At 50.5% G+C, this 15,835-nt stretch overlaps 1 protein-coding gene across 2 annotated transcripts in view; it reads left to right on the top strand.

The window, feature by feature from the left end:
* CNGB1 (cyclic nucleotide gated channel beta 1) overlaps positions 1-15,835 on the top strand; it is an 88,832-nt gene that overhangs the window by 51,685 nt on the left and 21,312 nt on the right. For both annotated transcript variants that reach the window (XM_025370577.1, XM_025370576.1), the window contains exons 21-27: positions 1,575-1,783; positions 2,874-2,924; positions 3,683-3,769; positions 6,028-6,092; positions 7,130-7,252; positions 14,199-14,340; positions 15,092-15,251. In XM_025370577.1, coding sequence (XP_025226362.1) covers positions 1,575-1,783; positions 2,874-2,924; positions 3,683-3,769; positions 6,028-6,092; positions 7,130-7,252; positions 14,199-14,340; positions 15,092-15,251 — 837 coding nt within the window. The remainder of the gene's footprint in view (positions 1-1,574; positions 1,784-2,873; positions 2,925-3,682; positions 3,770-6,027; positions 6,093-7,129; positions 7,253-14,198; positions 14,341-15,091; positions 15,252-15,835) is intronic.

Here is a 15,835-nt window from a genome sequence, read left to right as displayed (position 1 = left end):
CAAGAGGTGGGATGGGAAGTCACAAACGACCTAGGTTCATGACCTTTCATACTTTTCAAAACCATTCCACAGTTTCTTGCCTGATTCTCAAAATAAACCCAGCCTGGCCAACATGATGAAACCCTGCCTCTATTAAAGACACAAAAATTAGCTGGGTGTGGTGGTGCACACCTGTAATCCTAGCTACTCAGGAGGCTGAAGCAGGAGAATCATTTGAACCTAGGAGGTGGAGATTGCACTGAGCCAAGATCGTGCCATTGCACTCCAACCTAGGTGAAAGAGTGAGACTCTGTCTTAAAAACAACAACAAAAGTCCCTGGAATAGGAATATAAGATCACACCCATCTTACAGATGAGGAAACTAAGGCACAGAGAAGTCAGCAAGGGTAAAGATGCAACTACTTAGTGCAGACCCAGGACTCCTGACTCTTGGCCAAGTCCTTTTTTCACTCTGGTCATGCTGGCCTTTTCCTGCTCTGAATAGAAAAAGGTCAGGAGTGTGAATTCCTATTGCTTCCCTTTAAGCCCACTTCATATTCCTCAGAAATAACACCACTTCATACGTGCGTAGCACTTTAAAGTTCACAGCGGACTCCCTGCCTTTCTTATCTGATCTTTTCCTGTGATTTCTCAGAAGAGGGCAGGTGCCAGAGAGGGACTTTCTCAAGGTCACACATTTGGGGGACAGGACTTCAACCCTGGTGTCCACTGGATTTCTCAAATGACCTGGTGAGCTGCGTGCAGTGGCTCAAACCTGTAATCCTGGCACTGTGAGAGGCTGTAGTGAAAGAATTGCTTGAGCCCAGGAGTTCAGGATCAGCCTGGGCAACATAGTGAGACCTCATCTCTACAAAAATAATAAACAAATAAACAAATAACCAACCAGATGATCTGGAATACCCATCCATCCATGCATGCATTCACCTGTCTGTACATCTATCTGTCCATCCTTCATGCATTATTTACTACTCTGTATTTACTAAGGCAGAAAATACATTTTGGGAAAAAATTAAAGAAGAATGAAAGCAATTAAAGAAGAATGAAAGTTTTCTAGTTGGCTGCCTATTATCTTATAATACCAGCATATTCCCTCCTGAGAGTATTTGATTTATTAGGGCTTATCAGTGATTTATTTTTAAAGCAGATAGTTGGTTTTTTTTTTTAAAGTAGAGATAGGGTCTTGCTATGTTGTCCAGGCTGGTCTTAAACTCCTGGGCTCAAGCAATCCTCCCACCTGGGCCTCCCAAAGTGCTGGGATTACAGGCATAAGCCACTGTGCCTGGCTCCTAAAGCAGAGAGTTATATATACATATATATACGCACATATATATATACACACATATATATATACACACACATATATATACCCACATATATACATATATTCATATATACACACATATATACATGTATATATATACACACATATAAACACACACACTCTTACAAAAGTGCCACATGTAGTAGTTGACGGAAAGTGTGGAAATGTAGAAAGAACAAAGCCCCACCTGATTCAACTGGTGAAGAGCCTTGCCTGGCTGATCCTCCAGCGGCCCCGTCCATCTTCCCCACAGACCTGATGTATATCCTGTGGCTGTTCTTCGTGGTGATGGCCTGGAATTGGAACTGTTGGCTGATTCCCGTGCGCTGGGCCTTCCCCTACCAGACCCCGGACAACATCCACCTCTGGCTGCTGATAGATTACCTGTGTGACCTCATCTACTTCCTGGACATCACCGTGTTCCAGATACGCCTGCAGTTTGTCAGAGGCGGGGACATCATTGTGAGTCACAGGCAGGTGGTGTTGGGGTGACCGGGGGCAGACCCCTCAGCCAGAGCCTTCAGGGCACTGACCCCTGATGCTGTCATAGATGACAAAATAAGTAAATAACGAAATCTCAAGAACGGCTGCAGTGCTTGTTCAACAGCATGGTTGTTTATTTTGTAGGCCTTTGATATGTTCAAATTACACGCATCACATATTGCTCATAGGTGAAATAGTTCCTGGACCACTTGACGGAATCAAAGATAGAGAAGTGGTCCAGAGAATGGTCTTTAGTGACGATGTACCTGGTTTGAATCCCACCTCCACCACAGCTAGCTGAATCGCCTCTGTTTCCTCATCTGTAGAATGGGGATAGTAATAGCTTCCACCTCCCAGTGTTGCCATGAGGATTGGTTGAAACGATGCATGCAGGGCGCTCAGCACAGGTAACCGCTGGCAATTGACTTCTCCCGAGGGTCCTGCAAAGAACACACTGATGCTCTCCTACTTGGGCCAGTTTGAGACCCTGGCCTCTGGTCCAGCCCCGCACACCACCCCCGCCTTACTAGGGAGGAAACTGAGGCCCTGACTGTGACTTCTTAGGAACGGGAGACACAGTCCCTGTCTCCAGTGTGGGTCGCTTTCCAAAATTCCACCCCGGCAATGCCTGTTTTGCTGTGTGCAGACGAGCTGAGGTTTTGCCTCTCAACAATTTTCCTTGGAGAGATTTAAAGGGAGTAAAGTAAAAAGTAAAGAGACTTCCTTGGAGAACTTCTTGTCTGGCCTGATCAGAGTGGTTACCAATTCCTCAGAAAACAGATGTGCAAATGGCCCAGGTAAGACCAGTAGGCAGAGAGAATAAGCTTAATGTCCTCGATTTCCACCCAAGAAATCAGGATCTAGCTAGGTGACCAGAACAAATCTCTCCTCCCTGAGGGCCGGGCCTCTCCACCTATAAAACTCAAGGCTTTCACCAAGGCTCAGAGGGTCCTCGAGCTGTTATGCTCATTTGAGGGTGGGGTTCTTCGGGAAATTTCACAATTGCTCCCCACAGGGTGAGGGATTAAGCTCTAAGGCCATTTCACCATCATTATTCCCTTTCTTTCAGACGGACAAAAAAGACATGCGAAATAACTACCTGAAGTCTCGCCGCTTCAAGGTGAGTGCCGGGAACACAAGTTTCAGAAGGGGGAGCCTCAGAGGGCCCTGGGGGGCTCATGAGATGTGGTTTCTGCCACACGGAGAGATGCTGGTCCCTGTGGGAGTGTCCTCCAAGCCACAAGCCCCAGGAGACCAGCACGGGCTGGGTGGCCCCAGAAGCTACCTTTCTTTTTTCTTTTTCTTTTTTTTTTTTTTTTTTGAGACAGAGTCTAACTCTGTCTCCCAGGCTAGAGTTCAGTGGTGTGATCTCAGCTCACTGCAACCTCTGCCTCCTGGTTCAAGCGCTCCTCCTGCCTCAGCCTCCCTAGTTTCTGGGATTACAGGTGTGCACCACCACACCCCGCTAATTTTTGTATTTTTAGAAGAGACAGAGTTTCACTGTGTTGGGCAGTCTGGTCTCAAACTCCTGATGTCAAGTGATCTGCCCGCCTTGGCCTCCCAAAGTGCTGGGATTACAGGCATAAGCCACCGCGCCTGGCCAGAAGCCACCTTTCATTGTGTCTGTACCACTCCCGCTCCTACTGTATGGCACAGCAGCCACTATCGGGGATAATGAAACTGCCCTTGGGGCTGGCAACATGGGCTTTGAAGCAAACAAAGGCTTGTTGGTGGGACACCTTCTGCCCTCTAGTTTGAAGCTCTCCTGGGGCATTCTAACCTCACCTTTCCATGGAAGGGAGAGACTCCGCCTCTCCCCTCACCCTCAACCCTGGGGTCACCCGTTTTTACCCCCGTGGTGTCCCATGGGGATTTCAGATGGACCTGCTCAGCCTCCTGCCCTTGGATTTTCTCTATTTGAAAGTCGGCGTGAACCCCCTCCTCCGCCTGCCCCGCTGTTTAAAGGTAGGACTGCTGGGCCCCCCACCCCAGGCCTTCAGCTCATCCCTGCTCTGCACCGGCACTGGCATCTTCCTGTCTGCCCCCAGCAGCACTGGGGAGGGAGCGTCCTTGAGGGATGGCCCGAGGGGAGATGCGTTTATTCCATGTGTGTCTCAGTGGAAAGTTCATTACAATTGCTAGTGCTTGGTGGTGCTGCATGTTAGGTAGTGTTATTGCCAGCGTTTTGCAAATGAAGGGACTGGGGCACAGAGAGATTAAGTAATTGGCCCAAAGTCACAGAGCCAGGAGGGAGTGGAGCCCGAATTCGAATGCAGGTCATCCGACTCCACTGTTTATGCTCTCAGTGATTACAGATACTCTCAAGAGGGGGTTTCTGCTTTATGATGGTCTCTGTCTAAAAAATGGGGGCATTGGTGCTTGGAGAGGCGGGGGCACTTGCCCTAGGTCGCAGGAGCAAGGAAGTGCCAGGGATGGATTTGAATGCACAGCCAGACACCCGTTTCATCATTGGCCAGGCCTCAGTGTCATTCCAGCCATTCCTTCTGCCACTCACTGGACAGAGCCAAAGTCTCCAGGATGGTCTGGCTGCCACAGCTGGCCATGGTCCTGTCATGTGACCAGGGTGGATAGCCACTCAGAACATTCAGGATCCCTTAAATGGATTTTGGTAGCCAACCAATCACATTCATCTCTCTCCTGAAATGATGCTTGGTGCCTTTTTCTGAAAACAGTACTGAGGGAATTTACCTTAAAAAGGCAAATGCAATACCATGAACAACTCAGAGAAACAGGGCAGAGAAAACTAGGGGGCATGCAAGTGCCCTGATGAAAAGAAAGCACATCTATGTGGAATCGAGCATGGAAACTGCCTCTGAGCTTCCTGGCTGCCAAGAGGAAGGGGGAAAGTGGAATTGGCACCATTCTTATTTGACACATACCAGCCTTCCAGGGACTGCAGAGGTTGCTTTAGAGCCAAACATCAGAGTGAGGAAGGTTGGGTCCACAGGCCAAGTTTCACCCCAGATGTAGAGGTGAGATCCATATCTTGGTTCACATGGTGGCCCCAGTGAGGGGGCATAACTCACAGGCCTAACATTGAACACCACTCAGTGGACAAAACTCTTTGAGTGAGCCATCCAAGCCCCTGTTCTTTCTGCCTCCAGCTTAAACTGTGGCTGGAATTAGAATGAACACATGGATGATAATTGGAATATCCCTTAGGGAATCTTCATAAATACTGTTTTCAAATATCAAAAAATAAGTGCAAAGATCTAGAGGTGATATAGCATAAGGAAAGAGCTTGCAGCTTTGAGTCTGGCCTGGGTTTGAATGCTGACTCTCTCACATACCAGCTGTGTGCTTTGGACAAGTTATTGGACTTCCCTGAGTACCAACTTCTGTCAAAGTAGAATGATAATACATCCTTCATATGTAAATAAGGAATAAGGTAATGTATATAATTGTATATGCTGGCTGGGTGCGGTGGCTCATGCTCGTAATATCAGCACTTTAGGAGGCTGAGGCAGGAGGATCACTTGAGCCTAGAAATTTGAGACCAACCTGGGTAACACAGTGAGACCCTGTCTCTACAAAAAATTTAAAAATTACCCAAGAGTGGTGATGTGTGCCCTGTAGTCCCAGCTACTTAGGAGGCTGAGGCTGAAAAATCGCTTGAGCCCAGAAGTTCGAGGCTGCAGTTATCTATGATCGCACCACTGCACTCCAGCCTGAATGACAGAGTGAGACTCTGTCTCTAAAAATAAAAAAATAAAAAAGGCATATGCCAGTCATATAGTAGGTGCTCAATAAAGAAAAGTAGTTATTAATATACTTCTATTATTATAAATAAACCTTTGAAGGATATAAGAGTGGGGTGTTAGGGATGCTGTCTCTTTATTAAATTGTTTTCTTTATAAGAAACATTAAAAACAGCATCTTTAACCTGGATGCATATACCCCTAAAAGTCTCATGATAGGGCTCAGAGCATCCGGGAGTCCCCTGAAGTTATATGCAAATTGTGAGAACAAGATTACATGTCATTTCCAAGGGAAGACGGGCTATGACTTTCTTCAGATTCCTAAATGGAGTTTCTGGCCCCTACCTGTCAAGGGGTGGAGGATTTCTGATTTTGAATGCTCACCGTCCTGTTCCCTCCTCCCGTGGGCTGCAGGAAGAGCCCTGAGTCCTGGCGCCCGTGGGCGTGGGAGCAGCATGCTACCCGCAGGCGGTGGGCTGCTCTCATGCCCTGCTCTCCCTCCAGTACATGGCCTTCTTCGAGTTTAACAACCGCCTGGAATCCATCCTCAGCAAAGCCTACGTGTACAGGTGAGACTCCCCCTGCGTGTGTGTGCATGCACACACACACAACACTCACAAACACACACAACCACACGACAGCACACACGACAGCACACACGACACACGCACAACACACACAACACAACACACATGACACACATAAACACACACACAACACACACAGGCACACAACACACACAACACAACACACAACGCACACACACAATACACATAACACACAACACATACATACACGCACAACACACACACAACAGATATATGACACACACAACACAAACAACATACATGACACAACACATATAGTGCACATACACACAACACACACAATGCACACACACGACACAAATGACACACACAATGCACACACACACACACAACAGAGGAAGTTTGTACCTAGAGAACAGGCAGCAAGGCATTGTCTACCCCCACTGACCTCCAGGCCCCATCTCCACTGGAAGCCAGGCGTCTTTCTGGTCCCGCCTCCTCTTTCCCAGAGAAATGTTTGTTATTTAGAGAACTAGGCATATCCCATACCCCTCATTGTGATGAGGGCACACATTGGCTGGCACGAGGGGCTTACCAGCACTGCAGTGAGCTAGGCCTCATTTTGGCCTCAGCTCAGGGAACTGGAGCCCGCAGCCAGCTCTAACAGAATGGGAACAGCTGTAAGGCGGCGGTGGCTATTTCACAGATGTCTGAGGATGAGGCGCAAGACCTGTCCACATCTCTCCTGGGGCGACATGGCCCCATCTTCAACTCAACTTCTCTGCACACATCAGTCCCTCCCTGCTACTCCCCCAACACACATTTCCCCTCTGGCCCCTCCACTCCCCCAGTGCACAGTCAGCTCTGCTACCTCTGTGCCAATTCTAGCCCCAGGTCGTTACAACGCCCCATTCAAGCACCACCCTTCCTAACTGGCACAATCTCAACAAAGCATCCAGTCGGGCCAGCCCACCCATGGGTTGGCTTCCTCTGGCCAGGTGTCTATCCCTCACCACCCTCTTCCACCACTGTGTTAACATGCTACGTTCCTTCTGCAGGGTCATCAGGACCACAGCCTACCTTCTCTACAGCCTGCACTTGAATTCCTGTCTTTATTACTGGGCATCGGCCTATGAGGGCCTCGGTTCCACTCACTGGGTTTACGATGGCGTGGGAAACAGGTGAGCCACAGTCATCCCCCAAGGGCCATGCCTGGGGGACCTTCCTGTTCTTTATAATTCACAGCACAGAGACTCCGGGAAGGAGTCTTATTGCTGCTGTATTGCCAAGGCCACTTTGCTCCTAAGCAATCACTGGCATGACAAGGCTCAAGAGCCACGTCTTGGGCCGGTTGCGGTGGCTCACAAAACTTTGGGAGGCTGAGGCAGATGGATCACCTGATACCAGGAGTTAGAGACCAGCCTGGCCAACATGGTAAAACCCCATCTCTACTAAAAATACAAAAATTAGCTGGGCGTGGTGATGCATGCCTGTAATCCCAGCTACTGGGAAGGCTGAGGCAGGATAATCTCTTGAACCCAGGAGGCGGAGGTTGCAATGAGCCGAGATCATGCCATTGCATTCCAGCCTGAGCGACAAAAGCAAAACTCTGTCTCAAAAAAAAAAAAAAAAACCATAAACAAACAAACAAACAAACAAACAAATGGAAAAAGAGCCAGGTTACCACGTCTTCCCTAAGCTAAGGTTTCCTGAGCAACTACATGTGTCAGACCGGAGGTACTGGTGTGAACAAGACTTGCTAGACAGAACCTTTCCGCATCCAAATTCTAGTAGGGTGTGCAAATACATTGTATGTGTGTGTCTACTCCTGCTTCCCCCGGCACGGCCAAGAGGGAACGAGGCCAGAGAATACTCCCCAGCACAGCTCCCCAGGCACTGCTACCATGGAGGCACTGGCAGACAAGGTGAGACCCACTTGCCAATCAGAGAGCCGCCATTCATTATGAGACTTGCCAAAGGGATGATGATGACATGTGAACCAAAAAGTATCTGGCACAAGTTTCAATCAATTTAGAAAGTATATTTTACCAAAGTTAAGGACACACCCATGGTACAGCCTCAGCCGTTCCTGATGACATGTGTCCAAGGTGGTCGGGATGCAGCTTGCTTTTATACATTTTAGGGGGACAGAATACATCAATCAATACATGTAAGGTTTATATTGGTTAGATCTGGAAGGGCGGGACAACTCAAAGGGAGGAGTGGCTTCCAGGGCATACGTAGATTTTAAAAGTCTCTGCTTGAAAAAAACAAAACAAAACAAAACAAACAAACAAAAAAGGCCAGGCTTGGTGGCTTACACCTGTAATCCCAACACTTTGGGAGGCCAAGGCAGGCAGATCACCTGAGATCAAGAGTTTGAGACCAGCCTGGCCCACACAGCGAAATCTCATCTCTACTAAAAATACAAAAATTAGCCAGGCGTTGTAGCAGCACCTGTAGTCTCAGTTACTCGGGAAGCGGAGGCACAAGAATTGCTTGAACCTGGGAGGTGGAGGTTGTGGTGAGATGACATTGCATCATTGCACTCCAGCCTGGGTGACAGAGCAAGACTCTGTCTCAAAATAATAATAATAATAATAATAATAATAATAATAATAAAAAATAAAAATTCCCCGCTTAGCAATTGGTTGAAAGAGTTATCAGTAGAAAGAAATGTCTGGGTTATGATAAGGGGTTGTGGTGAGCTAGGTATTTTCATGCAGATGAAGCCTCTAAGTAGTGGGCTTTAGAGAAGAGACTGTAATGTTTCTTACCGGACTTAAGGTCTGTGTTGATGTTAATGCTGGAGGAGTATAATGAGGCATGTCCGACCCTCTCTTCCTTCACGGCCTGAATTAGGTTTTCAGATAACTCTGGAAAGCCCTTGGCCAAGAGGAGAGGGGTCTGTTCCGATGGTTGGGGGCCTTATAATTTATTTTTGGTTTACAATGGTGATGATGGTGACAATGATGATGATAATAGCAGCAAGGCTTGTAGGATACCTATTTCATGCCAGCCCTGTTTAAAGCACTGAACACAGTAACTCACAACTATCACATCAGATAGGTACTGCACCATCCCCATTTTACAGATGAGGTAGCAGATGCGAGTCACACGGTTCATGAGTTACAGAGTTGGGATTTGAACCCAGGTGTCATGGCCACAGAGTCCTAACTGCCTCAATGAAAAGGAAAAGTGCCAATCTGGTGGCCAGAGGGAGCGGGGGAGGTGGGCATGAGCACTGTCAATTTCACCAAAAGTCATCAAAAGTTACAAACATTTAAAAAAGTTTTTTAGCCAGGTACAGTGACTCATGCCTGTAATCTCAGCACTTTGGGAGGCCGAGGTGGGCAGATCACTTGAGGCCAAGAATTTGAGAGTAGCCTAGTTGACATGACGAAACCACATTTCTACTAAAAATACAAAAATTAGCCAGGCATGGTGGTGCACGCCTGTAATCCCAGCTACTTGGGAGGCTGAGGCAGGAGAAGAATCACTGGAACCTGGATCGGGGAGATTGCAGTGAGCCAAAATTATGTCACTGTACTCCAGCCTGGGCAACAGAGAGCAAGACTCCGTCTTAAAAAAAAAAAAAAAGTTTAAAAATTATTTTAATGAACAGACTTAATTTTTTAAAAAGTGGCTTGAAGTTTATAGAGAGGTCCATTGGAAAGTAGACAGTTCCCACATATATGCCACCTCCATTATTATTATTGTTACTATTTTTTGAGACAGGGTCTGCTCTCTGTTGCTCAGACTGGAGTGCAGTGGCATGATCTCGGCTCATTGCAACCTACGCCTCCTGGGCTCAAGTGATCCCCCCACCTCAGCCTCCCGAGTAGCTGGGACCACAGGCACATGCCACTGCACCTAGCTAATTTTGTATTTTTTGGATATATGGAGTTCTACCGTGTTGCCCAGGCTGGTCTCGGCTTCCTGAGTTCAAGCTATCTGCCTGCGATTGGCCTCCCAAAGTGCTAGGGTTACAGGTGTGCGCCTCATTTTAAGACTGGATGGTGTTAAAGATGACACTCTCTCCCCTGCCCTGTCAAAAGCCTTAAGCAGGAGAGTGAGCAGAGGGAGGGGTCTTGGAAAGCCCACCCTGACGCTGATGGGAGAGCGCACCGGGAGTGAGAGCAGGCAGCAGACAGCCAGCAAGGGGCGCTGCTGTGTCACAGAGAGCAGCAAACCCTCCAGACCAACAGGTGGCTTGACCTAGGGCACGGAGATCAGGGTGGGCAGGAGGGATGTGGGCAGGAGGGATGCGCACAGGATGGGGGCTGGGCCTGCAGAGTCAGAAGGGAGGCTTGAGGGATGAGGGATGAGGAATCCCAAGTGTGACTCCTAGAGCTGCCCCCTGGCAGCAGAGACAGGCCAGTTCTCTTTTCTGGGCCTCGGTCCCCTCACCTGCAAAATGGGGCTGCAAATGGGAGTCCCACCCTAAAGAGGTGACTGAGGAGTAGATGCCTCTGAGCCCCTGCCCCAGTGCCTGGGCACAGTGGGCGCTCAGTCAGCCGCAGTGAGGATGAGAAGGTGGAAGAAGGAAAGGTCCAGTGGGGAGTTACTCACCGAAGGGTGTCCCACCTCACCCTGGGCTGTGCCCACTAGTGACACAAAATGCCCGTGGTCCAGCTGTCCAGCCCCAGGCCCTGGCTCCCAGTTGGGAACAGGTGGGTCGCTTGCATCCAAGGTGGCGGCTTCGTAGAGTGGTTAATTGTACTGAACGTCTCCTCCCAGTATAGATGCCCTAACCTCAGCCACCATGGCAACAGCCGTCGCCTTCTGCCGTGAGCCCTGCCCTGAGGGGGAACCACACCTTTACAGAGATGTCCCAGGCTGATTTTGGTGGCTCATGTCTAATCCCAGCACTTTTGGAGGCTGAGGCAGGCAGACTGCTTGAGCTCACAAGTTCGAGACCAGCCTGGGAAATATGGCGAAACATGCCCTCTACCAAAAAATGTAAATTTTAGCTGGGCATGGTGGTACATGCTTGTAATTTCAGCTACTCAAGAGGCTGAGATGGGAAGATCGCTCGAACCCGGGAGGTGGAGGTTGTAGTGAGCTGGGATCGCTGCACTCCAGCCTGGGCGGCAGAGCGAGACTTTGTCTCGAAAGAGATGTGCCAGAGGCCAGGGCAGCCCAGGCAGGCAGGAGGGGAGTCCCTGAGAGCCACTGTGGGGTGGAGAGTATCAGGGATGGGGTCAAGATCTAAAGCTTCCCCACGTCACCAGTGGCCCTGTTACCCGTTCCCATTCACAGCCCTGCTCCTGAGCCTTGACTAGGCCATGCATTCATTCACTTCCTCATTCATTTAACCCATCACAAGGAGGCAGAGAGGGACTTGAAGGCTCTTTCTCTGCAAAGGGGAGAACACAATTTCTGCATGGAATTGAGCTCTGTGACCTTATCCTTCCTGAGACCCAGTGTTCCCACAGGCACAATGCGGGTATCTTACATCCAGATTTCTTATGAGAAATAATAAATAAATATGTGTGGCATGTCTAGCCTGGGCCTGAACAGGTGTCAGTGACCCCTGTGCCTAGCTATGGCTGTTGTTACGGGGGAAGCCAGCATGGCAGGAAAGGAGTTAATAACCTGGGGTATAGAGCTTTTAGGGGGTCACAAACCCCCCAGACATTGGACCTAAAATTTGAGCATATGTTGGCTTTTCTAGGGAAACAGAGCTGGCTTTCTCTAGATTCTCAAAGGGGCTTGTGCCCCAATAAACTAAGAACTGTCCTCCCTGGGGCTAAGACTGGCATATCCGTCACTGGGCAGCTCGGGGAAGGGAGGGTAAGCAGAGCAGGGCGGGGGCGGGGCAGGGGGACAGCTGTCTGGGACCTCCTTCTGCAGGGCCCTCTGCCGGAGGAGCTCGAGCTGCCCAGCAGTGGGAAGGGCACGCTTCCTTGGCAGCAATACTCCTTCCCAAATGACATCCTGCAGGGAACCGCAACATGTGAGCCAAGTACGCGTAATGAAGGAGGATTCCTCAGAAATTCCAGTAGCATGAAGAATAACAACGTTTACAAAGCGAGCATTTGTAGAGTGCTTGCTGGGTGCCAGGGGCTCACGGGCCCGAGCTCCTACAAATGCTAGGCCCTGCATCCTGCCCTAGTGCTCTCCTGCCCCGTTCTGCTCAGCCTGAAGCACAGAGGGTCCCCACAGACCCAACAGCGTGGAAGACAAGGAGACTATGTGCCGTGTCGTTGGAAGATTCCTCCAGCCGGGAACGGTTTGGGGTAAAGCCAGAGCTTTGTGGACATTGCGCCAATGTCCTCTCTCTGTTGGTGGCCCAGCGGCAGAAGCACCCAGCTCCCGAACAGCCCAGGGGTCTGCAGAGTTGCGGGTGCTGCTCCGTCCCGCTAAACGCTGCTTCGCGCGCCCTCTGATGGCCAGAACCAGTATGACGGGGGTTTGATCGGCCCGTTTTGGGTTCTGAAACTTGCAGGCAACAGGTGATGTGGAGATGCAGGGCGGCCCGCAGCCCTGCCCAAGGCCCCACAGCTATCAGAGGCAGAGCCCCTACCACACTCCCTAGCAACCTCTGCTTCCTCCTTCCTGCACGCATTGCACGTTACCTGCCTGTCCCCACAGTTGACCACGAGCTTCTTGAGGATATGGGCGAGTCTGTTCAGTTGCCTATGGCAGACAACAGTGGCTGTGAAGGCTTTCACAGCTCCCTTGCTGAGAGTCCACCATGTGCCAGGCTGTCTTCTAGCATCTCATTTTGTCCTCATGGTCTTCTGTGAGGGACATTCTATTGCCATCCCCATCTTATGGAGAAGGAAACCGAGGCTTGGAGAGAGAGAAATTTGTCCAAGTTATGCAGCTAGAAGGTGGCTGAGCCCAGCCAGCCTGGTCCGGAGCCCGTGTTCTATCTAGGACACTGCATAAATAGCTGGTGCAGGAAAGCCTGCGGGGACTGCCTGGTCTCTAGGCCCTTCTGACCTCACCTTTGCTGACCCAGGGGAGGGCTCAGCCTGAGGGGTGGACAGGTGTCAGAGGGACCCTTGCTGCTCTGTGATAATCACACACAAGCTTGGTGGCTTCATGCCTTTTGAGCCGCTATAGTACAATACATGAGACTGGGTAACTTATAAAGAACAGAAACTTACTTTTCACTGTTCTGGAAGCTGGGAAGTCCAAGATCAAGGTTCTGGTGTCTGGTGAGGGCTGCTCTCTGCTTCTAAGACAGTGTCTTGAATGCCACAGTGTCCACTAGAGGAGAGGAACACTGTCCTCATATGGCAGAAGGCAGAAGGGCCAAAGGACGTGGAAATCTTCCACCAGAACCTTTTGTAACAGCTTTAATCTATTCATGAGGGCAAAGCCCTCGAGGCCTAAACAGCGCCCAGAGACCCTACCTCCCGACACCATTGCACTGGGAATTAAGTTTCCAGTACCTGAATTTCGGGGGACACATTCAGACTAGAGCACTCAGGGCATTTCCTATGCTTTTTACCACACAGTAGGACCGCCTCCCCCATACCTCCCTTCCAGAAGGTTCACAAGCCTGTGTCAGAGGGTTAACTGCTGGTGGATGACATCTCAGAGAAGCAGACAGCGCCTAGCTCTTGCACTTACCAACTAGTGACCATGGGTGTGCCCTTTCCCTTTGGGGGCCTCAGTTTCACTATCTGGAGAATGGATGGGCTGGGGAGGGGTGGGTCAGAAAAAGTCATCCTCAAGATATCTTCCAAACTTGATGTTGCTTTTGCTTTTCATAAGCCAACATGGCACGTGACAGCAAACGAAAAGACTGGAAATTGGAGGAACACTGAAGGAAATTAAGGGAGCGCAGTCATTAGGAGTTGGAAGACCCTGGTCTGGCCTCCTGCTAACTCTTCCTGGAAATCCCCTAGAGCCTCAGTTTCCACATCTGTAAATGGGGATGGCAACATATCCCTAGAGACACAACCACACCTAATAGTATTCGTGAACCTGCTCTGCAAATGGCAACGTGCTCTACGCGTGCAGGAGGTGGTTTTTCTTGCATAGATGAGCTGTAATGGGTTTCTGTCTTTTGCACAACGTGTATCTATCAGAGGCGTCTGAGCCAGACCACTCAGGGGTGGCAGAGTGGGGCCTATGATGACCCATGTTCCCTTTCTCCTCTCTCTCCAGTTATATTCGCTGTTACTACTTTGCTGTGAAGACCCTCATCACCATCGGGGGGCTGCCTGACCCCAAGACACTCTTTGAAATTGTCTTCCAGCTGCTGAATTATTTCACGGGCGTCTTTGCTTTCTCTGTGATGATTGGACAGGTATCGGGACAGCAGCCCGGCTTCCCACCCCACCTGACTGCAGGGCCCCCTCCCACTGTTGCGAGAAATGTCACCCTCTGCGCCCGTTCCTTTTGGATTAAGCCTGGGAAAAAGCACTGGACTGAGAGTCAGGGGCCTGGAGCACTGTGCTCTGTGCAGTGGAGGGGGTGGTGGTGAACTCGGCCCTATTCCCTCTCTGAGGTTGTTCTCATTTGAAATGTCCGTTCCTCTGGGTGCACTGGGCTGAATGGTCTTCTACAGAGACTGAGGGAGAAACCCCTGGTGTAGCTGGTGTGTGCCGGGGCAGCATCTTACATTCTGGTCGAGACACGAGGTGACAGTCAGAGGTCCTCAACGTTACCTTTAAAGAGCCCCGCCCCGAAGGAACAGCACACTGGCTTCCTATTTCCTCCAACATGGAGTCAAAGTGGCTGCCGTCACCGAGGGACTGTGTTGTACCAGAATCAGCCCAGCCCAAGGAGCTTTCCCCACTGGTGTGGTCCCAGGGACCTGAGGCCACAAAGGGGCTGGCAGTCTCCCTCCCTTCCTCTTCCCCACATCCATGCTGGAGGCAGAACTTCCCGTCAGTAAAACTTTCTCTGTATGAGGACATCTGCTTTCCCTGCTCCCAGTGCCCCGCCAGGAGCACATGCCCCTGGTCTGTGTGAAGTGACACATCCCAAACCCATGGACTAGCCCCCACTCCCATGACCCAGTGGCTTCCTTGACCTCCCCTAACCTTTGCCCCTAGATGAGAGATGTGGTAGGGGCCGCCACCGCGGGACAGACCTACTACCGCAGCTGCATGGACAGCACGGTGAAGTACATGAACTTCTACAAGATCCCCAAGGCCGTGCAGAACCGCGTCAAGACCTGGTACGAGTACACCTGGCACTCGCAAGGCATGCTGGGTAAGATGGTCACACCCTGACAGCCACCAGCTCCCAGCCAACTCCTGGTGCCTGGTGCCCGGTGCCCTGCCTTCGGGGCACCTCCCTTGTCCTCTGTGTCTCTGAGGCCCTGAGTACTGGGGCCTCTTTTGGCTGTGTCCCCAACCTTGGTGTGAGAGGGGCCCAGTGGGTCCCCTGAAATGCCTCTAGCAGGGCTGTCATGAGATCCCTGGAGACTTGGGGGGCTTGTCTTCTGTGTGCCTGCCCCCCTCGCTTCACCCATCTTGAAATGCATCCGCATGCAAGAGTGAAATGCAGGCCGGGCGCGGTGGCTCAAGCCTGTAATCCCAGCACTTTGGGAGGCCGAGACGGGCGGATCACAAGGTCAGGAGATCGAGACCATCCTGGCTAACCCGGTGAAACCCTGTCTCTACTAAAAAATACAAAAAACTAGCTGGGCGAGGCGGCGGGCACCTGTAGTCCCAGCTACTCGGGAGGCTGAGGCAGGAGAATGGCGTAAACCCAGGAGGCGGAGCTTGCAGTGAGCTGAGATCCAGCCACTGCACTCCAGCCTGGGTGACAGAGCAAGACTCCGTCTCAAAAAA

The sequence above is a fragment of the Theropithecus gelada genome, chromosome 20 (assembly GCF_003255815.1).
Source record: "Theropithecus gelada isolate Dixy chromosome 20, Tgel_1.0, whole genome shotgun sequence".
In the NCBI taxonomy this organism is placed as follows: Eukaryota; Metazoa; Chordata; class Mammalia; order Primates; family Cercopithecidae; genus Theropithecus; species Theropithecus gelada.
Note: the sequence above shows the minus strand (reverse complement) of the source record. Positions and strands in the feature narration are given on the sequence as shown.